Consider the following 22,533-nt stretch of genomic DNA (forward strand, 5'->3'; position numbering starts at 1 on the left):
GCATGATTTTTGCTGGGGTATGCAATGTCTGCCATGTTGTTTTTAAGTCAACGCGACAAAATGTTTGAGAAATGTACAGTCAGTAAATAGTAGTTTCAAACTATGTGGGTGAGGAGAATGAGGCAAAACATTTACGGCTGTACTTTTCTAAGCCTACATAAGCAGATATAGTGCACAGTGATAAGTGAATCCTTTGCCAAGTGGAGATGGGATTCATTTCAAGAAAAATGATCATTATTACATATTTTAATTAACTAACAAAACATCTTTCAACACCAATAAAACATCTCACACTCACATACAACACAATTTCACAAGTTCCAGATTTGAATTTTTTGGCTCTCAGTCAATCTGAGTTTGACAACCCTGCTCTAGGGCAAGTTAAGATCTGTAATGGAGGAAGTCATACCTGGATGGCGGTGATGGAGGCAGCGTGGCCCTGCAGCACGGTGATGGGCGCGCAGGTCCGCAGGCACCAGATGCGGATGACCTTGTCGCAGCTTGCCGAGGCGATCAGCGTGTTCTCGTAGTTGACCGCCATGTCGGAGATCTCGGCGGCGTGCCCGCGAAGCGTCGACAACAGCCGCCCGTCGTCCGTCGCCCAGATCTTCACCAGGCAGTCGTCTGAGCCCTGAGCAGTGACAGGCAGCACTTAGCGACTTACTTTAACATTAACATATTCTTACATGCTCATGGGTCATTAGCGTTTTGACAGGCAGCACTCAGCGATAGGCATGCACGATACCACTTATTCTGAAAACCGATGAGTAGTACATTCTTTTCTCTACTTGTCAATAACGACGAGCACAGATACTGATACTTTTACCCCCAACATGACGCAATACTCGCTCCAGACTACAAACCTTTTAGCACAAAACTATCAACTTGTAAAGGCAAGCTATACACTATAATGCACAATATACTATACAGCTATTTCAAAGATCAGGGAAAAAAGATCAACTGGCATTTCAAAGATCAGACATTAAAGGAACTGACCACNCTTTTTTGATTTTCACATATTTTCAGTGTTTAACAGCATTATTCATGAATGTGCATATCATTTTCTTCTCAGTGTTTTCAGTACAAAGATATATTGGATCAGAATTATTAGCATAGCTTAGCATAATCACTGGAAGTAACTGGTATCTTTAGCATCAAGCCACAAGTGATCACTGGACGGAATTAAATTGCCGTTTTACACTCTGGTGAATTTTACATTCATTTTAAAATGGTTTATAAGTACATTTGATGATGTTTTATTTTGTACCATAGACTTGCACTACTTTGCCTAATTTGGCCATACTGTTAAACGGGCCAATGCAAACACATAGACCAAAATGATATGCCCATTCATGAATAATGCTTTGGAATACAGCAAATATGTGAACATCAAAAAGAGTGGTCTGTTCCTTTAAGGATCAACTGCTATTTCAACTGCTATTTTACATTAACAGGCCTCCCAGACACAACCAACATTAGGAGATGACTTACTGTGAAGATGCGTCGTCCTGTGCGATCAAACGCCACACAGTACACGGAGGAGAGGTGACCCAGGATTCGCCGGTGCATCTTTATGTGCTGATAGGTGGAGGTAGGGAGGGCGTGGCCAAATCGAGCCACACCCGTTGTCTGACGTGCACCCATAATGGAAGCTAGAGTAAAGGGCAAATGCAATTAGTGACGAAAAACGAAAAAAAATAAACCATGTTGTTGCTGCCATTGTTCATGATGGCCACACAGCACACAACAGCAAGATGTTCCACACAATTTTTAAAAAAAAATTAATGCATCATCCTCATGGCACCTCCAAACAAAGAGGGCAGTATGACAGAAACGCTAGTCAGTCACCCTCGTCACCCACCTGTTGGTGTTAGGTGTTGAACCTATGACCCGTTATGTTTGGCTGCAAGTTCAATTCATTCACTGATATCCCTGAATCGCCCCACCACTAGCCCATGATTGGCCCGTATAAACTAAGGCAATGAATTCCCTGCGGAGACTTTTACCCCCACAAGGGCTTACGCTGATATACAATCTCTGCTCCAGTTCCCTGGTTGCCAGTGCAAGTAGTGGAGGTATTGTGAGTAGATGCAGAGGAAATCTGATCATAATCCTTGGGCCACAGAGAGAGAGAACAGAGAGCCTGTTCCACCGCTACAAACACAGGTGAGGCACGAGGAGAATGAGGAGGAGGAGGAGTTCCTACCGAGGTTGGGCTGCCGGTCCACTTTGACTGGCGGTTCTGGTGGACGCCCTCTGTGGAGCGCTGCCACTGACGAACTGCTCCATACTGTGTTGCAACCTGGAGAGGTAGAAAGAAAGAAAAAGAAAAAGATATCACACTTGCATTCTTCACAACACCAATATCTAAAACTGGGGGCCATCTGTAATGGGTACTTCCCTAGAAAGGTGGCCAGCGAAAATCTAAGAAAGCATTTCCAATTCTATCTTCCAGGTAGGGAAAATTGTTGGCGTTTCAGTGACTTATCACTATGCATAAATGTAGGTTATCAGCATGAGTGGCGTGTTTGGTTGTAGCTTTGTACAGTAATATTTGATAGTATTTGAGACACATGTTCAGGCCATTCCTGAAAAATAGCATGCGAAGGCATGAACACTTTCAAGAGAACAATTAATTCTTGTCCACAGGGAGACATAGGAAGAAAAAAAAAACAAGCATCTCTCTTGGAGGTTTGAGAAATGTCAAATGTTGCATACGATGGCAGGGGTGGCTTTAGTCGTTTTTGGTCTCCATATCCCATTACAGAGGTTACATGAGAAGGATCAAGGACACTGCAGCGCTAGTAATGACTGCTCCACCAGCATGCCAATGGCAGCTATGCTAAGGTAAGCGCTAGCAGCGAAATGACCAGCCATGATATCCCTCATCCACTAGCTGGCATATCTCCCCAGGACGTATGGGAAAAAACAATAGTTAAAAGTGAAAGTAATTGCCACTACATTGCGGCTACATTAACATCGGAGTCTGAATATTAACCCATGTTTTACTTGGCTAAACAGAGGTCAGCAATAACAAGGCCCGGGGGGAGCAGTGTGTGGCAGGGAGGGGCAAGATTTCAACATTGGGAGAATAGAAGAGAGGGCTGGATATTCACTTCTGTCCACCAACCTGTTGCTGTGTGGAAATCAAACCCATGACCCTTTGGCTTTAAGTGCTACTCCATGACTGAAATTAGAACTGACATTAGGGGAAGAACATAGAGACAATGATGAACCTGTGACATTTAAAAGCTTTAGCTTGCTCGTCACAATTGCATGGCACCAAAAAGGCAATATTGAGGTAATTTAGTCTACGATTTATCCATCTTTACTAGCACCCATCGCATCTGGTTTGACCTGGGCAGTTACATGAGAAGGAGAGCAATCCTGATCCATGCACAGGGCAAGATTAGCTGGTGTGGAGGGGGAAATCATGTTAGATGATCTGACACCAGCACATTATTTCACCAACCGTTTCATGCCAAGCCAATTATTGTATGCGAAATACTTGCCAGTTGGGATGAAGGAAATGTAAATACAAGCACGACACGCTGTGCAATGTAAACAGTAGCCAACCGATATTTTGGTGAGCTAATGCTATGCTCACCCGTCACTTCCAGTGAGGGCACAAAGTATAGTGCTCACACTTTTCCATGACACTATGCACTAAAGACCACAGTGCACTGTGAGCACTATGCACTAATCGCCAGTGCACTGACACAAGTGTGTGATATGAGACACAGGGTGGGTCTGAAGGATTGATCGCAATGTTCAGTACTGATGAGAGACTACAACAAAAAGGAGCTATATCCTCAGACACACAATTAAGTGTGCCATACTTGTTTTTCCCCCCTACATCTGTTAGATTCTGTTGGAAACAGATGGTTAAAATGTTTGTGTCACCGGCAGGCACGTGAGCTTACGAAACCACCACAACCACAAGACTTTCAGTTTCTGTCAGCAAGTCAATTATGTAGACACCCTAAACTTAAGTGACAATTTCAACAATGTTAATGTTTAACAATCGTCCACATAAGGCCATTGTTATGTGGACTAGGAAGACCTCTTTTGGTCTGTCAACTTTTTCTGTTAGTGTTGTTGAAAAATGGAACTCAATTCCTGTTCATATTAGTAGTAGTAGCAGTAGAAGCTTCACAGTTTAAACTATCCTTGAAAGCATGGCTGAAGATGAATAAAAAAAAGCACATATGTGCTGCTATATGTATCGTCAGACGTCATGTGTGTCATATGTGGTTTTGTATGTGAATCATTGAAGCGTTGATGAGATGATGTGATTGAACATGTTGCTTTATTATTTTTCATTGTGGTATGTTAGTGTGATTAGTTAGTTAGTTAGTTAGTGTGATAGTATTTTAGTGTGTAACTATTTGTAAGGACATGCATTGTCCATGTTTTAATGTGTGTGTTTGTTTGATAGCTTCCTGCCCAGGGACCACAGATGCAAATTAGCTTTGTAGCTAACTATGGTACTTGAACTGTCCTGTACATGGCTCCTGTCAAATAAACCAATAACCTAAACTAATCTCTGGTAGCCAACAAGCACATTTTAGTGAATGACGAGCTACTGTTATTGAAGGACCTTCAAGTCAGGCATCCCATGATACAGGAGGGAACATATGCAATATTTCAGAGGTGGAGGCAAAGGCGCGCACATGCAGTAGCATCCTACTTTTATATCATTCTGATAGTGTGTTTTTTTTTGTTGCAATGAAAGTTAACATGTGCAGTATGTGTGCACGTGTTGTCAAGCCTATGGCAGCTGATAAGAGATTCTTAGGACACATCTGGCACAGAAAACATTGTCTACAATTCGATAATTGATCAAACGCCATCATTTTGCTACATTACAGCCAAACAATTCCTTCAATGAAGATACCGTAACAAAAAAATGTTGCCGCAGTTGAGCATGCCCGGTGTCTTACCCTTCGCTGTACGGAGAAGAGACTGCTTCCCAGTGCCCAATAAGGTGCAGACCCCTGGAACACTTGGTGGAACATGCTGGTCGATCAGTGGTCCCACCTGCTTGCACACACGCAGCAAATAATCTGCAGGGATATGCTGGTTCAGAGCCACCTGTATGCATAGGAAGGAAAAAAGAAACAGGGATACATTATCCTATATTCCAATCTCATATTACCATATATTCTAAAACATAGGACACATTCTTTTTTTTTGTTTATATTCATATTCTGTATAACTGTGTGTCACAATGTCATATCCCTGTAAACCTGCATGCACCATTTGACTGAATGTATGTCCTACCAACCTCTGCCACCTCTGTTTCTCACTCCCACCCTCACTCACACACCAACAAGCAGCCTTGCGACCAAGGACCAATCAAAGTCAATTTTCACTTTAGCCTGGGAGCACTCAAATGGTAACTGGTGTTTCATTGGCTGGGTGCTTTGAGTGGCGCACAGGCTAGCCAGTCCCGCCCTGTTCTGTTTGCCCTCGTTTAACCCCTCCTCTTGAGCCCGAACACAATAAGGCAACATTTTCTAACAAAATATTTCTAATTATTAAGACCATCTTTAACAAATAAAGGTTAACAACGCATGACAAGCAAATGATTAACATCAGTAAACATGACCGATACGAGTTAGCTCGAAACAAATTGTGTGATCGCCAAAAAACAAAATACAACAATCCTATCAAAAGTTACAGTAAGAATTTGACAGTTCATGATGTAATAGTGTTATTATACTTACCCAGTCATCGAAGTTTCGCTTATATTGTTTCCCATCCCAACTCCACCGATTCGGAATCAACTGGGGAGAAAACCACCGCGTGGTAAACGAAAGACTCGACTTCACATATCATTATAATTCAATCTAAATAAACTTAATAGCTGTCGCTTGGATATTACACATCAATAAAGCCGAAAAGCGGCAGATATCGCGCTCATGAAACGCGAGAATAAAGCTAGCTAATGTACTAGCAAGAGGAGCGCAGCTTACCTCATACTCTTCCAGTTCCTCCACCAGGATCTGAAATATACACAGCAGGTTAGCCAGCTATAAACAGTAAACCCGCTCTTCATTTATGCAGAATACCGTGTTGTCGTGCCATGTCCAAATCACTAAACCTACCTTTGCAGACTTTTTGCACGGCCCCGACTGGAGAAATCTGGCAATCAGGTAATACAATTCTGGAAACAGAAGGACGCATTATTGAGCCATTCAGTTTTAGCATTAGCTTAGCATAGCCTAGCTTAGCCACTGTGGCCAACTGCTGAAAGTATTATGTCAATGCTCAAGTGAAATGCACAACCACAAACCCACCGGCTTCAAGTTGCGAACATTGTTCGGCTGCCATGGTTATGTCATTAGACCAGAGTGAGGTTTACTGGTAGTTGGTTGTAATCTCCTGAATTGTTGAATTCAATTGAATCTCTTTAATTGTTCCCAGCATTCGGCCCTTTCCTCAGAGCCTCGCGCAAGCTGCGCTGACTGCCTTTATTTGTTAGCGCCCTCCCTCGACCGTCGAGTATTCACGGTCTGCAGTAGAGCTAGTCGTAGTGCTAGGCCAGGGAATAAGCAAAGCTGCAAAACGGTGAGGTCAACCAGTTGAACACCCCTATGCAGCGGGATACAGTATTGTGGCATGACAAAAAGCCACTTTTTCAAGCATTTTAAGTGGTGACTGTTGCTGTTATGAATGACAGCTGATCTAGGCCAGAAAAAAACCCCAAATAAATTAATGGTAATTTAATTTGTATACAATGCTACTAATTCTTAAGCTTCTGTTCTACCTATTAGCAATATATTTATGCATTAGAATATATATGCCCAATATGATAGGGGAAACTCATTGCATTTAGCTGTTATTTTCCATCTTCAGTATTTTGACTCATGCAGACAATTGCTGATCCATCCAATAAAGAGGCACTCATTCAGCACATTCATCATCTTCACACTTGATTTCATTTCATTTCATATATCTATACTTTATTGCAATGGAGAGGAATAATGACACAGACACAAAGATTGAGGAAAACGTACATGATCATTTTTATTATGAGACATCCAGAGCTTTAGTGGGAACGCACACAACCGTAAGTTTTTAGAGAATTTTCAGTGTTAAAAAAATTGCCATACTGAATTTTTTTTTTCAAAAAAGGCCTGCATAATTACACTCGATTTCTTTAAAATGTATTTTTTCCCCCTCCTGTTAGCTTTATTTCTCTAAACAAAATCAATTTAGCTGCATTGTTGTTATTATTATTATTATTCAAATGTGGAGGAGACCACAATTTAACTGTGCCTGGAATGTTTACAGTTATTTAACAAGGATGTTTGATTATTCCTCTTTCTGGTAGACAATTAATTTGGAAAAAGAAAAAAGAAAACAAAAAATCCCCCCCGAAAAAAAAAATGAAGAAACAACACTGCACAGACCCCAGAATATAAACAACCACTATTACTGGCACAGACTGCGCTGGTGAACAAAGAACACACCATCACCTACCACCTAGCCACCAGCCAAACTCCCAACTAACAAACTCCCAAACAAGGACCTAACAATATATTAAAAACAATGCAGACAAAAAGTATGCCATTGCAGATTCACAACACATGTTTCTTCCCGTTTCCACAAGTTCTGACTGCCCAGTTTTTTTTTTTTTTTTAATTCCTCCTCAACTTGCCATCTTTTTTCTTGACACTGCATTGATTTCATTAGCAGTGAGAGTCGGGAAAAGGTCAGACAAAAAAAAAACTCATACCATCCTTTTTTCCGCTGGCAATGGAGAGACACCTGATATGACTGAGGCGGAACACATTTAGCTTTGTTTTTGTGCTAAAAACCTGTACCAGTATTTACAAAATTGTTGATAAAAATATTTCTCTGGTGAAGGTGGAGAGAAAAAAGGAGGGGAGGGTAGAGGGATAGAGGGGAGAGGGGGATGAAGAGAGGGAAGGGGGAAAGAGAGAGAGAGGGGTGATCCAGGTGAGACTCGGGGCTGCGGAAGGAGGGAGGGAGGGGCCTGAATGGACGGATGGACAGATGGATGGATGGATGGTTGGCGTGGTGCTACTCGTCCTTAGCTTCCTCCTCCTCCTCCTCCTCCTCCTTGTCGGCCTCAGGCTCAGCTTCCTCAGGAGTCTCCTCCACCTGCACAGGGAGAGAACAGCCAATCAGATACATTCTACACTTTGGAGAAGGAGAAATCGTGTGTGTGTATGTGTGTGTGTGCGTGTGGAGGAGGTGAACTACTCAGTGTACTGATTCAGGTTTTATTCTATCCTGAAGGAATCGGCTTTTCCTAGAATATTGCTGATCCAACTTGGCCTAAACACAGCAGGATCCACACTGACTTTTTCTTTTTTCAAAGGGGCACTGTTGCCATAGACTAATTGAAATAGCAGTTATAAGTCCTGCGTCAAGCCATTAATGACAGATAATTACACTGTAATAAAGTGTGTCTAAGTTATTTCTCCCATTTTTGGTTGAAGAGGAGTACATAATATTAAACAAATTACTTAAGTTTTTATTGCTGACCGATCTATGGGTAGACACACAGAGGTTCTGAGGTTAGGGGGGTGGTAGGGACTAATTTGAAAGTTTAAGGGAAAATATGTTTTTTTATGCTGAGATTGTAACTCTGATTTTTTTTCTGATTAACAAAAAAAGATATTTAAAAAAGTGAGATTAAGTTTTCAAATCATCCCTTGGTATGTTTGTATAAACTCTACCAGTCTGCATGCCAACATGTTTCTCTGCACGTCAGCGTTCACAGGAACTCTTGCAGCAATGTTGCAGATGTTTGTGTGTGTTTGTGTGGTCAAACTGAGCTTATGAGTGACAGGAAATGCATAGTGGAAGTATGGCCAATGAGAAAGCTGCGTTTTAAATTGAGTCAAGTTTACTGGATTTGTGCATATTAGCATAGGATCATCACGGTGGTTAATAAATATCTTGGACAGACCCTTCAGACCTATATAGGACCCACACAGTAAAAGGGAGTTAATTCCCTATAACATCAGTAACTTCTTTCACACTGACCTAACGTGAAGCATGGGTGTGTGGTAATGTTTTTTTTTTTTTTTTAGGTTTTTATTACAACGGTAGCTATATTTATGATATTTGAAATTTGATATCTGAAGTATAGCCTGTTGTTATGGTGGATGTTGGTATCATGACATGTCCTTCATCTGTTCTGTACCTTAACCCTTTAACACAGAGCCTCTGTTATAACCTTATTGTCATCAACATGGTAATGACCAAGTCTTAATTAGTTACCTAAGACTCCTTGCATTGTCACAGCAATGTTTTTATGGTGTAGTTGAGTGTTTTCAGCAAAGAGTGAATAGGCCCATCAATCTGCAGTAAGAGCCTACAGTGGAGTGGTATCTGCTGGCTTTTGCTCATTTTTTGGAGAACTCAACTTTATGAACGGTTTCATTTTCAAGGCCAGAAAAAGGTAAAAAGTTGTACCTGACAAGTTTTAATGATCTTGAAAACGAAACAGTTACCAGGCACCATCCCGCCACTGGGGCGGTGTAAGTCAAGGAAAAAAATGTTAACTACCATAGTATTATACCTCGGACAGTGCACAGGGCCTTTTAGAAATACCTTACGACTTGGTCATTGTCATTCTGGTAACAGCTATTTATAACAGAAGTAGTGTCTTAAGGGGTTAAAGGTGCACTGTGTAATATTGTTTAGCAGTTTCTTTCCAGAATGCATACTATCCATTCAAAAATGTTACCTTTTTCATTAATACTTACCACCACCATCACATTCTAAGTATTCATTATGACTGGGGAAATTGCACTTTTCATACATGTCATGCTCTTCTCCATGTCCGCCATTTTGAATGTCCAGAAGTTGACATTTTTAGAAGCAAAAGTTACTGTACTTTGGTCATAGAAGGAAAATATTAGTTTATTACTTAGTAAATATTCATGAAAAGTTTCATTGAGCAACATAGTAGTTGCAATACCTACTCTGGCCACCATCCTACACAATGCACCTATGACTAGCAGGCCTAATGAATTTCTTGATTAGTTGAGAACTGTACCTCGTTCGTCTTGGTCTCCCCGTTTTCCGACTGGTTCTCCTCCTTGGGCTCCTCGGCCGCCACCTTGGCCTTCTTCTCCTCCTTCTTCTTGTCGTTCACCTCTTTATCTTTCTGTGGGAAGAAAAGACAGCACAGGGTTAGCATAAAGACCATGTGTGTGAGTGTTAAATCAATAACAACATGTTCCTTCCCTGACAGAATAAGCTTTGCTTTATAATATATAATATATCTGATTTGACTTTTTCATCCAATTACAAGAGACTTGGAACTTTATCTTGAACGTTGCTCATAAACTGACATAAGGGGGGAAGCAGACAGCTCAATGACTTTTTAAATTGTTATGATGATAGAAGAGTACAAAAATATTACCTTGGGAGCCTTCTTAGCTTTCGGTTCAGGTTTTGGAGGTGCTGGTTTCTAATAAGAAACACAAAATGACATGTAAGGAAAAACATCTATGATACATGTTAATTACTACCTTATGAATCCAGTAATTGAAAACAGAAACCCTTCTGAGCTTCCAAATCTTTTGATGAACAAATAAAACACATTCTCTGCACTGTAATAATATAAGGAGTCATAACCAAGGTAATAAAGAGGTGTACATACGCTTACAGCCGATAACCTTGCAGATCGTCTCTGAGGCTGCAGGTAGAGGGAATAAATTGTTTAAATTAGTTATTGAATTTGTTTAAAGTTAGAGAACCTGCATTGCAGGTTTGCTGAACAAGCAAGTATAGTTTTGGCAAATCTTTTTACACTCTTGGTATAACACCATTTATAAACATTTTATTATTTAGTTTTAAATGATATAAAGGTTATCTTACCTCCTCCTTGACCTCTCCATCGGCTCCCTGCAATGCAAGTTAAAAAGATATTGTTAGAAGTCCCATAAACAACTTCATCACTTTTGTATGCACTCCTGAGGCACCTATTTAGAACGGAAACACTTTCACGCATCAGCTTCAGCACTGACAGGGGGAGGGGCAGGGGACAAGGCCCATCTACTGCGCCACCTGGCGATAAGAAGGTGTCATAGCAGTCATCTTGCAAATCGAACAAAGAAAACGTATGAAAATGTATAAATAACACGGTTCATTTGAGGCTATACAGCGACGATTAAAATAATAGAGTGTTCTGACGATTTTTCTATGCCGATTTGACGACTGGTCGCGCGATATTGCGCTTAAAAATCGGTATTCATTACAAGCTGCGTTCGAGATGGAGAGTGTAGGAGCTGCAAAGCATGGCTGCGGTGCCACAGGCATGGAGATTCCAGTTCAGCGCAGACACACGGCGGGTAGATACAGTGCTGCTCAAGAAACCAGAGAAATAACACTTCGCTATTGCACGAATTATCGCATTTAGACTCCAAATTAGACGAAAACAAGCACCATGTAATTATCAAACGGAGAGCGCGAGTGCATGCAAAGATTTTTCAGAAAAATCACCGTTGTCTCGAGGGCTTCCTAATTTCGCTACGGATTTATAAGGACAAAAGTATATCCGCATGTCGTAACCAGGTCGTTTACCTACCTTTCTTTTAGGCATGGTGGATTTCTTTACTAGTTTCTTCTTTTATATAAAACTAAGAGGTTATATGTTTAATTTAGACTTCACAGTTTGGATAGACTGGCGTTCGCAGAGCTCTGGTCCTGTAGTAAACACACTGTTACATTAAAACCAGTGGTTGAATGGGGGGGTGGAGGCGCGGCCAATTTCTGACTGATTTTAAATGTGACCAATCAAAGGGACACCAAGATGTGATCCAGACGAACTAGATTCTGAACTCTGTAGTCTTTTACGCGCGAAATCCTAAGTGTAAATAAATGGAATGCAGGCCTACTGTTTTTTTTTTACATAATATTCTGAAACATTGTTGCAAAGCACGCAATGCACGGGCACCATAGCAGACAAAAAAGAAAAAAAGCTCGCTTATCTGTCTCTCTAGCCTCGACAGAGATTGCCACTGAAAATGGGGAGAACAGTAATGGATGATGTTGAAATGATTTGGGTTGCGGATGAGATCCTTTTCATCATGGCGACATTCTGCAAATAGTGTAGGGCTGTCGCGCACATGTGGAAGCCCTCTGGTTACAAATGATGAAACCCTTGCAATTAGAGTGTGATAGACAATTTCGAGGCCAAATAGTGACCGTCCTTTGCGGTGCCGAATTGGCGTTACGAGGAACAAAAGTCAAATGTCAGCTTATGGCGGCGTCTTGGAGCATGGCTGGGGGGTTGCCGTCGCCTAATAATATGGGCAATTTGGGAGAGATGGCGGGGCAGGGCAGGCAGCCTATGGGCTGGGGTGGTGTGAATGGAATCTCATTAGGGGTCCCCCTCAACACAATGGTGAAGGCGGCAGGCAGTGAAGAACACTCACACAATAGCTGTCTGCAACAATGTAACACAGTAAACACAGTTGCTTAGGCCTATAAGATGCATAGGCGACGCCATACATTATTAGAATCATGTTTCATTCATGGATAGATGGCTTATGTTGGCCATATAGCCTATCGAAATAATAATAAAAATCTTTTGACGTGCACAGTGCAATGCAGAATGTTTTATACCGGAATTGGTGCAGCTACATTGATTTATTCATGGTTCAAATGTATTATTAAATGTTTGTGTACTGCATGACTTTCAACCTCAAGGTTGCAATTTTGAGCCTTTTTAATGTTCCAGAGTGCAATGTGTGCAGTATTTGCAGACCCAAATCTATCATAATTTTACTGTTCACTGTATGGAATCAGATTGACACTCCTTCATTAAAGGACAAGTGCACTATTTTGAAAATTAAGTCCCTTTTCTGAATTGTCTGCGGTGTTGTTTTAGTGCTCCTTTAAAATGTTCGCCGCTGTCTCCATTATTTGGCTAACATGGATTTTGTCTCAATTGGCCTTACAATGGCCGTCTATGGGCCTGTCCAAATATGTTCTAAACATTTGTTTTCGAAAGTATGCATCTCACTAAGTGGTTAGGGGTGTTCACTGGCATTCCCTAACAAGTTTGAAGGCGAAAAATGGATTCTGTCATCTCTTATTTGCCATTTTGTGAATGAAAGAAAAAATGCATTGACAAAATGCTCCTACATAAAACACGACAGAAGTCATGTTTCGCTATGAAAATTGTTATGGAATGACCATGCCGTGTTCTAACGGTAGGGAACTGGGCTACTAGGTAGAAACCCGGGTTCGATTCCGGCCCGGGTTATTTGCCGATCCTTCCCTGTCTCTCTCTTCCCACTCATTTCCTGTCTCGCCACTGTCCTGTCAAAAATAAAGGCAAAACACTCTAACATATATAAATGTTATGGAATAGGCCTACTGTTGAATACCCCTGAATCCTTGCTGAGTTGCATATTCATGCATGTTTAGTGTGGTTTTAGGAGCAGATTTGGACATGCCCATTCTAAATCCAGTTGAGACAAAATCCAAATTACCCAAATAACAGAGACAGCAGCAAACATGAAATAAATGGTGAGGGGGACTTTGAAGCATTATAGACAACTCAGCAAAAGGGGCTTAATGTTCAAAATAGTGCACTTGTCCTTTAAAAGATGAAAATCATGCAGTACCACTGTAGACACATAGGAAAATCATAGTAAATAATTAAATTAATGCAATGCATTTTATCAGTAAAATAAGCGCCTCAGTACTAACTCTTAAGAGGAAGGATAAAAAAGATACAACAGTCACTAGGCTACCTTTAACAATCTACACAATATCTACACTTAAAAAAAAAATGTCGGACTTCTCAGTTTTTATCAGCATTGGGTCATGCAACATAAGAAGCATATCGCAATTCTTTTTGGGATTGTATGATCTTCAAATTACTAATCCACCATTGACAATTGAAAAGGGCTGGCATTGGTTTGTACACAGACTAGGGGTCAGGCTGAGGAATTCTCATCTGAAGTTTTAAGTGTAGCGTGTCCACCATTTGTTTCTGTTAAAACAACACATCTCTTTCCCACAGAGGTCACCAGATTGTCTGGTGGCTTGTTAGATGTTATTCCACTCCATTCAATGGCATTCCATTCTTCAGGTATCGTAGTTATTATGTCGCATTAGTACATTGTTATGACAGCATTATGACATGCTGGCAGGCAAATGGCATGACGACAGTTAAAATCTCATCCAGTGGGAATCTGATTTTTTCCCCCTGATCTGAGCCGTTCATGTGTACTAAGCAGTCCTGAACTGCAGTGGTCACACATGCTGAAGAGGCCTATGGTCCAACAGAGCCAACATTTTGCAGTGTTAATCGAACCCTAATCTCAAATATAGCTTCACATCAAAATATATGGTCTTTCACATTTGATAGATTGAATTCAATTCAAGTCTTTGAGTGAGTATTATTGAAGTAGCCCCTTAATGCGCGCCGTACCTCCAGTGGCACGCTGTAATAGCCATTGAAATGTAACTACCACAGCACTACAATACTATGACACAACACAGACCCTTTAGTAATGCACCACGACTTGGTCATTACCATACTGGTAACAACAAATGTATAAAGCCGCGTCTTAAGGGGTTAAGACTGTGAAATCAGTTCGGTTTTGCCGTGTGCACATGGACCGCTCTGGTGGAGATTTGAGAACCCATCATGCCAATGTCACATTTCCTCATGGCTGAGGCGTTGCTGCTTTGTGCCAATTTGGGCATTTTGGGCTGGCACGTCATTGCTCCTCAGTAAAGGAAATGTCTGAGTGCTGCTCATTAGGTCATGGTTACAATGTCACACTGTGAATGGTATTACTACATCACTAAGCAATTGGCCCCGTCTGAGATTTACTCAAATTTAGGAAACAAATAATTAGCCATGTCAAATTGTGTACTAATGTAAGATACCATGAATTACAGTAATTATGCCCACTTGGCACACGTCATGTGAAAGCCCACCTGGGAAACTCTCCTTGTAATTGTGACACACAACTCTGCAGGACACAGAGCACACAAGGGAATTGCATTTATGCCTTACCTGTGCAAGGGGGCAGCCCTCCCTACATGATCTCGAAGGAATTGCGTCTAATTTCTCACGCAAACCAAAAACTGAAATTGTGTCCAGATTACAACGCATTCCCTTTGACGTCACACATGAGCAGTGGTCATGCTGCCGTCTGGAGCACAGAGATGGCCAAACTCGGCTTCTGACTGGTCGAGCTTCAAGATTCGAGCTGCAGATTTGAACCGGCTATAGCGTCCCTGTGACAGGTTAGGTTTAGGGATGTTTTGGTCTGGGTACAATTCCGCAACAAATTTGCCATTCCCTTACTTATTTTTTTTATTGCCATTCCCTTGCTTAGTTTACTGACAGGTTAGGTTTTGGGATGGTTTTGGTCAGGGCACAGCAGAGTATTTTTGCGTTTGAAGCTCGACCAATCAGAAGCTGAGTTTGGCCATCTATGGGCTCCAGACAGCAGGGAATGCGTCCAAATTTGAACGCAAATTCGGATTTTGGTTTGCGTGAGAAATTAGATGCAATTCCTTCAAGATCAGGCTCACCCTCATCAAGTCAAGTCAGGTCGACTTTCTTGTCAGTTTCTTCATATGCACAGGTCATACAAAAAATGTGCATTTGCAGATATGCATCGGCCATCTATCCCATGCAAAGATATAGACTGACAAACATTAAGTGCAAGACAGGACCAAGACAGGGGGGTAGGTTAGCGGCCAAATGGAGCAGCGTGGCTGGATACCCTGCTCACACGGTACCTCAGTCATGGAGGATGGGGGAGCACTGGTTGATCACTCCCCTATCAACCTGGCAGGCTCAGGCCTGACATGCTAACTGCTTGTGTCTTCAATGGGCCTATTTGGGTCATATACTGTACATATTTTTGAAAATGTATAGCCCATACCTCCACATTTTTGACCTGGGAGCAGGACCAGAGTAACATCTGCATAATTTAAACTTTGTGTTTGTATTGCCCTCTTTGTGTTTATATTTTTGCTCAGTGTAGATGTCATCACTTTTTTGGGTAAAATGCACAAAAGTAGCATATAACTTGACAATATGACAATGGATTATTTGTCGGCACATACTCCAATAATATTGCTTCTTATGATCGTATACATGTCTAATATCAGGACTCACTTCTCATTCTTGAACAATACAAATTGGAGAGGGAAGTCAAATTCCAACAACTGTTTTACTACGCCACTGTGCCTTTGAGTGTACAAAACAATACAAGGCAAAAATAGTTTGTGGTGCTTTGCAGAACTGAAGTGCAATAAATCACTTCATTGTGCAACAGTAAATTGCAGTGATGTTTTATTGTGCTAAGTGACTGCACTGTAACCCTGGTGGCAATTCTTAGTTCCTCTGAGTGTAGTTGTCAGAATATCAGACTTTCCTCAAGGCTGGCCCTTCTCACCCTCCTTAAAGGAGAATTCCGGCCATTTTACAAACATGTCTGATCTGGTTGAGGCCAAGGTAAGTTGGCTAAAAGGGATAATCGCGAGAAAATGTCATGCGGGCTAGACTTAGTTTGGGCCTTGTGGATGTGCAGATGAGTCGGGCAAGCTTAAAACCTTCTCTCAAACTCGAAACTTCTATAAAATGCGTTTGAGCGAATTGCCCATGGTGTGTGGTCCCATACCATTCAACCCAGTGCATAATTATATAGCATTAGCTAGCAGACCCATGTTAGATGGTGTTGTGGCACGCTGCTTTTACAGGCTTGCTGCCCATGGGGACCCAGGTTCGATTCTGGTCTGGGCAATTTCTCAACCATACCCCATCTCTCTCCTACTTACATCCTGCTGCTCTTCACAGTCTCCATCTAACACAACACCCCCCCCCCAAAGCACATAGGCCTACAATATATTGTCAGATGAGGAAAAAAATGCACTATTACACAACTCTATCCATTCTGCCATACAGGCTAAACCACTCACTGACGGTATAATAATGAAACACTAAAAAGGTAAAAAGTTAGAAAAGATAGTAACTTATCATCAAACCATGTTACAACCTAAATTACCCCCCATTTCCCCATGCTTTAGTTTAGGCCCTTCCCACATCCAACCAACACGGCTGCAAAGAAAGCTAATTGGCTATATAATGATGTCAAATCCTGACACTCGATACAGCAGTAACTACTGTACATGTGCCACTGATAACAATCTTTTGTCGTAGGAGACTTCTGGAAGTAATTTTGGGATCCGGTGCCGTACATACAGTAGGTTCCATTACATCCGCATACAGGATGCTCTGTCATGCATGGACCACCGCAATGCAGCTAAATGGTGAAACCTGGCAGTCAGAACAAAGCTCACATGAGTTTAGCGTGGTCAATCTCACATATTACTGTAATTAATATCCCAGGGGCGGGCATATGCTGTGTCTATCAAATGTCTCTGCACTGGACGAAGCTGAAGCTACAAACGTTCAGATCAACCCCACCAATTGAAGCTCTATCTCACCAGGTTGCTCACCATCACACTAAACCCACCTCAATTGCATCTGGGTAAAAAGTTGTTTTTCAGTGGTAGTTAAAAGCTGGTTTGGTCAGACCTCAGAGAAGCTGACAGGAGGGGACAAAGGGGTCACTTGTGCTGGGCCCAGGGAGATGGGGGTGAGGAGTGCACAGAATTAGGTCCTCATTACATCGTACGTATATTGAGGGGGGTGCCTTCCAGATGACTTTGTCCCGGACCCAGCAAAAAGCAGTCAGCATCCCTGACTGCCCTCCATGGGTGTAGTTTGAGTGGGCAGGGGAGGCATTGCCCTCCTGGTGGCTGAGACATGACATCAAGTCAAGATAATGGCAAAATATAAATGTTAAAAGTTTAAACATACTGATATTTTAAAATACCCAATTAAAATACCCACTCCCCCACCCTCTTATGCAAAAGTCAAACTCCGCTTATGCTGCCCTGATCACAAACCTGTGTGCTGTGTCACAGGAAGTCTGGGCAGGCCAGACCTAAGGGGAAGCTGTATGTCATCTGAATTCTGACTTACACAATGAAACACCAAACATAGTTTATTTAAAGGTACTCTGTGTTACTTGTTTATTTCCAGAATTCAAGCTACCCATTTACTAATGTTACCTTTTTCATGAATACTTAGCACCATCATCAAATTCTAAGTATTCATTATGACTGGAAAAATTGCACTTTTCATACATGAAAAGGGGGATCTTCCTCGTGGTCTGCCATTTTGAATTTCCAGAAATAGTTTTTAATATTTTTTAGCTGCAAAAATGACTGTACTTGGACCATACTAGAAAATATTAATGTATTACTTAGTAACCTTTCATGTAAAGATCAAATTTGGCAATAGGCACCCCAGTTTCAATGAGAAGCATAGTTGCAGTACCTTTTTTGACCATTTCCGGCACAGTGTCTCTTTAAAGGTGAACATTATTTGTGTTTGAGGCACTCTCATCAATGTTTTGGTTGTTTGCTCCCTTGCTGGAGTAGAGGGAAACACACTTAACACAACAACAAAATATTTTTTCTTTGCACCTCTGTGTCCAGCAGGCAGCTTTGGGATGGTAGCCTATATAAATCTTGTCTGTGAACATTCTCATTAATCCAAGTCCATCCAAGTTAGTCAAAAGAGTGACCTTTATCTTGTGGGAAGGGGGCCAGCCTGACAGGTGTACTCTCCGGAGTTAAATACCTTCTGATTCACACAGAACTGAAGAAATCTGGCAGACTAAGAGGATTAAAATGTCTTAAGAGGTCAAATTTACACCAAAACTCTTCAAGCCTGTAACCTACTGTATCATCCATAGGTGAGACTTGAAGACTCCCTACATTATGTCCTTCATTTCTATCTCAAAGCAACATTACACTAACCTCCAGTAGTGCTACTGATGTGCTACATTTTTGGAAGAAAAGCCTCAATACTCTCTTGTTAACAGCCCTCGCATAGGTGAGATATTCAGCAGGGTCACACTGTAATGCAGGGCCCGGCGATAGGCAAAGGCAGACAAGGCTGTCATGTGCCTATAGTGCCAAATATCTTGTGGGCACCAAGTGCCACCGAATTAAAAATATTAAGTGAAATAAAGCAGAAAACTTTATATTGACAGTGATTATTGATGGGCACTACATATAGTACTGTATGTACAGTAGATACTAGATCAGCTGTGCTCGATCAGATGTATGACCCATACACCTGCATGTATTGGCACAGATGCCCATTTCTAAATCCACAAAAAGGGAGGAGGGGTGCTGGCCCAGGGCACCAAATTGACATCAACCAGCCCTGCTGTAATGACTAAAGGCGTGTCCATCTCACAACTAACATGATATTTAATGTCATTCCTTCCTTTTGATGTAATGTTAGTCAGCCACCGAGTATTGGCGGAGATAGGGATACCGAGGGTATGACAGGCCCGCCGTGAGATATTAAAATCTACTTCTACCTGATCTGCCTCTTCCATTGGCTAGTTATTCATTATCGGAGTAGTCCCAAATTATTCTGCTGTGATATAACAGCTGTGATGTCCCTAAAAAATGCATCTGAGGCCAATTGTACACATCCGTTTATTGTTGTTGAACCCACATAAGCCCAGTAGCCTCTTACTGAGGATGGGGTCGCCGGTGGGCCTATTCACCATTTGCTGAAAATACTTAACTACATCATAACAACATTGTTACATTACAGAGAGCCTTAAGTAACATATTAAGACATAGCCATTACAATTTTGGTGACAGTGGGATTATACGGTGACATAGGCTCTGCGCTATGGGGTTAACATACAAGTCTGTGGTGACCACAGCATGAGACGTTCACCACAGGCCAGGGCATCACTCACTCTTGTCTAGTGGGCAAACACTAAATTTAGGAGAATGACCTGGCATCATCAGGGGAGTGTGAATGGATTAGGCACATCAGGAGCATCATCAGGAGGAGGTTTACAGCCATACAGCATGCCGCTGTGGAGTAGCAGACTATACATAGGTTTCACGTTTATAGACTTACGTGTTGTGAGGAGGGGCAAGATGCTAAGCAGCCAGCCACGTTATCTTTTTTTTTTAGTGACAGCAGTTTCCAACAATCAAAGGTTGAAGAGTGCACAGTGAGGGGTGTTTACAAATGCGCAACCCATGTATCAGTAGACTATAATTCTCCGGCTTATCAAAGAAATTCTGAGATGAAAAGTTCTATATTCTAAACAGTTGACAATCTTTTTGTTTACTGTTCCATGCCTTAGCTGATGGTTAGTAATTGATTATTGGAAGGGACACTGAGGACTTTAATTAACTCAATAGGCCTACCTATATACCTATATATACCTTATAAAATGTTCTTTAAGGTACAGTACCATTGTAGACAGTACATCCGGTTTTTTTTAGTGATGTTGGATTGCATGAATTCATTCCCACATAGTTGTCTTTCCAGCGATAATACATGTATTTTAGGAAATTATTCAGCTGATAAGACAGAGAACACTTTCTGTTGCCCTAGGAACATAAAGGAAGATGAAATCACATTATAGTCTACGGCTGTTTTATTTAGCAGGATAGTGCCCCCTTGTGGATATCTAAAATAAAACAATTTGGAAAAGACTTCCACTATGCCCGTTTATCAATAGTACCTACCTATTAAAGTATAATTGAGCCTTTACATTATAGGCTTTAAACACAGTTCATGATCATGGCTGTATTATATTCCAAATTAACATGTGCCATTAAGATCAGCCAGTTAGAACACATTCTAATTCAATTCAACATTTATATTAAAGCTATGAAGGGAGGCATTTAAAAAAAATCGCTGTTATAATATCCCACCTACGCGTAATTTGATGGTGACCCCTGAAATGAGACAGAAAGTAACCCAAAGGCCTCAAAAGAGATAAGATATGGCCTATAAAGATGGCAAATGGAGGGGTAGGAATGAGCCCTAAATAGGTCTACACAGTATAATGTCCTCCAGAATCCAAATGGAAGATCTCCCTGATTGATAAACTCCAATTCTGTTATCTTGGCAAAGATTGTCTTAGGGTGTTTTTCAACTCCCCATTGGCTCTCCTGCCCGGGTAATAACAAAAGGCCATTTGGTCTCTCCACCAGCTTATAAGGATATGATAATGAATGGCTTTCTCTCTCAAACATTCTGAGCTTATTTTGGCTAATGTGTCTTTAATTTAACTTCAGCACTTCTGTATCACTTACAGTGTAGCTTTGTGTTAATTGTAATAGTTAACTTGCATTTGATCATTAAATTGACATTTACCATTCATTCACTTTTATCTACTAATGTGGCACACCATTCAGGAATACTTAGCTAACAATATTTCAATTCAAAGATAACCACACCCTTCCCTCATTGGTTGGAAAGATTAGTGGTATGAAGTAATTGTTTACAGGGCGGACCAGAAGAATAACTACAGTAGTCAACCACTGTTTTAAATGTCCAGAGCTCTAACAGTAGAACCAGAAGTCAATTATCAACTCTTATTTCCCAAAGAAATAACTTCAGGACCCAGGATGCAGTGTGAACAGTAAAACACCAAAATGCTGGTGATAATCCACTGGACAGGACTGGAAAACTGTATACATTAAAATTGTGTTCTGTATTAACCTTGTTGATGTGAAATCCTTCGAAAAATCATGAAATCTTCTGTATCATTCATCCTCATTCATCAATAACGCAAACAACTGTATCTCTGACATTATTCTTAATGTCAACCCTCAAGAAGCAAGCAAAGACTCTTGTCTTTTGTGAATATCTATTGCTTGAGCTGCCCCAGTCCTGGGGTAGACTCCATGGCATGTTGACCCATGTTAATGTACTTAAAAATCCTGGCATCTGTACTGGTTCGGTATATTTTTGTGCACATTGTATTGTTGACTAAGGTTATGTCCTCGATTGTCACTTTGGTTAAGAAGCGTCTGCCAAATGCAATTAATGTCTCACACAATGGGGAGTAGCATCATGCTTTGTAAATACTATCAAATATAGGTATGTTGGTTATATTCTAGGAGCCATAATAAATACTATTGACCAAAGAATACCACAAATTAAAATGGAAAAAAACACAAAAATGTTCCATTTTATTTCCCTTACTTTTTTTCTTTGTTGTACATCAGGTACAGACATAAAAGCCACGTGATAAAAGTTACTGCAATAGAGGTGAAGAAATGCCACATAGACCGTAGGTAAGAAAACAGGAACATGCTGTAAAAAACAAAGAGACTGAAAACGTGAATTCAAGTACTACCCTGTGTCATGGATGACAGATATCCCTATACAAGTAGAAATAAAGCTTAAATCACAGTAACCCTTCTTCAAACACCTACAATCTCACCGATTCATCCTTAAATACGCAATAATATGCTATCAGACTATCAGATATTTCAGTCACGAAACTTCGGAAGTGCTTGTGTGATGAACTGAATATCTTACGCCTTTGCGTCTCCGTTATCTTGTACGCAAAAGTTACGCAAAACACGTACAAGCACCTCTGCAGATACAACCAACTCAACTCCCATCTCTGTGTGTGTTTTAAATATTCCTGA

The 22,533-nt window shown here is 41.1% G+C and overlaps 2 protein-coding genes across 4 annotated transcripts in view; both read right to left on the reverse strand.

The window, feature by feature from the left end:
- Window positions 1-6,465, reverse strand: part of brwd3 (bromodomain and WD repeat domain containing 3) — a 30,351-nt gene extending 23,886 nt beyond the window's left edge. For all 3 annotated transcript variants that reach the window (XM_063203893.1, XM_063203894.1, XM_063203892.1), the window contains exons 1-8: window positions 6,303-6,465; window positions 6,111-6,169; window positions 5,979-6,008; window positions 5,730-5,789; window positions 4,944-5,094; window positions 2,207-2,302; window positions 1,492-1,652; window positions 410-631 (exon numbers count right to left, since the gene is read on the reverse strand). In XM_063203893.1, coding sequence (XP_063059963.1) covers window positions 410-631; window positions 1,492-1,652; window positions 2,207-2,302; window positions 4,944-5,094; window positions 5,730-5,789; window positions 5,979-6,008; window positions 6,111-6,169; window positions 6,303-6,336 — 813 coding nt within the window. In that variant the 5' untranslated portion in view covers window positions 6,337-6,465. The remainder of the gene's footprint in view (window positions 1-409; window positions 632-1,491; window positions 1,653-2,206; window positions 2,303-4,943; window positions 5,095-5,729; window positions 5,790-5,978; window positions 6,009-6,110; window positions 6,170-6,302) is intronic.
- A 542-nt stretch (window positions 6,466-7,007) lies between these two features.
- Window positions 7,008-11,730, reverse strand: hmgn7 (high mobility group nucleosomal binding domain 7). The gene is made up of 6 exons (XM_063202637.1): window positions 11,579-11,730; window positions 10,870-10,896; window positions 10,652-10,687; window positions 10,412-10,459; window positions 10,043-10,153; window positions 7,008-8,133 (listed from the first exon to the last, which is right to left on the reverse strand). Exons 1-6 carry the CDS (start codon window positions 11,591-11,593, stop codon window positions 8,053-8,055), a joined length of 318 nt encoding a protein of 105 aa, XP_063058707.1. The 5' UTR covers window positions 11,594-11,730; the 3' UTR covers window positions 7,008-8,052.
- Window positions 11,731-22,533: the final 10,803 nt, after the last annotated feature.

Source organism: Engraulis encrasicolus, chromosome 7, assembly GCF_034702125.1.
Source record: "Engraulis encrasicolus isolate BLACKSEA-1 chromosome 7, IST_EnEncr_1.0, whole genome shotgun sequence".
NCBI classification, from domain to species: Eukaryota; Metazoa; Chordata; class Actinopteri; order Clupeiformes; family Engraulidae; genus Engraulis; species Engraulis encrasicolus.

Coding starts and splice junctions, on each gene's coding strand:
- hmgn7 (XM_063202637.1), bottom strand. Junction 10,688..10,869: donor ATGGAGAGGTCAAGGAGGAG/GTAAGATAACCT, acceptor CTCTACCTGCAG/CCTCAGAGACGATCTGCAAG. Junction 8,134..10,042: donor GGGAGACCAAGACGAACGAG/GTACAGTTCTCA, acceptor CTCCCTGTGCAG/GTGGAGGAGACTCCTGAGGA.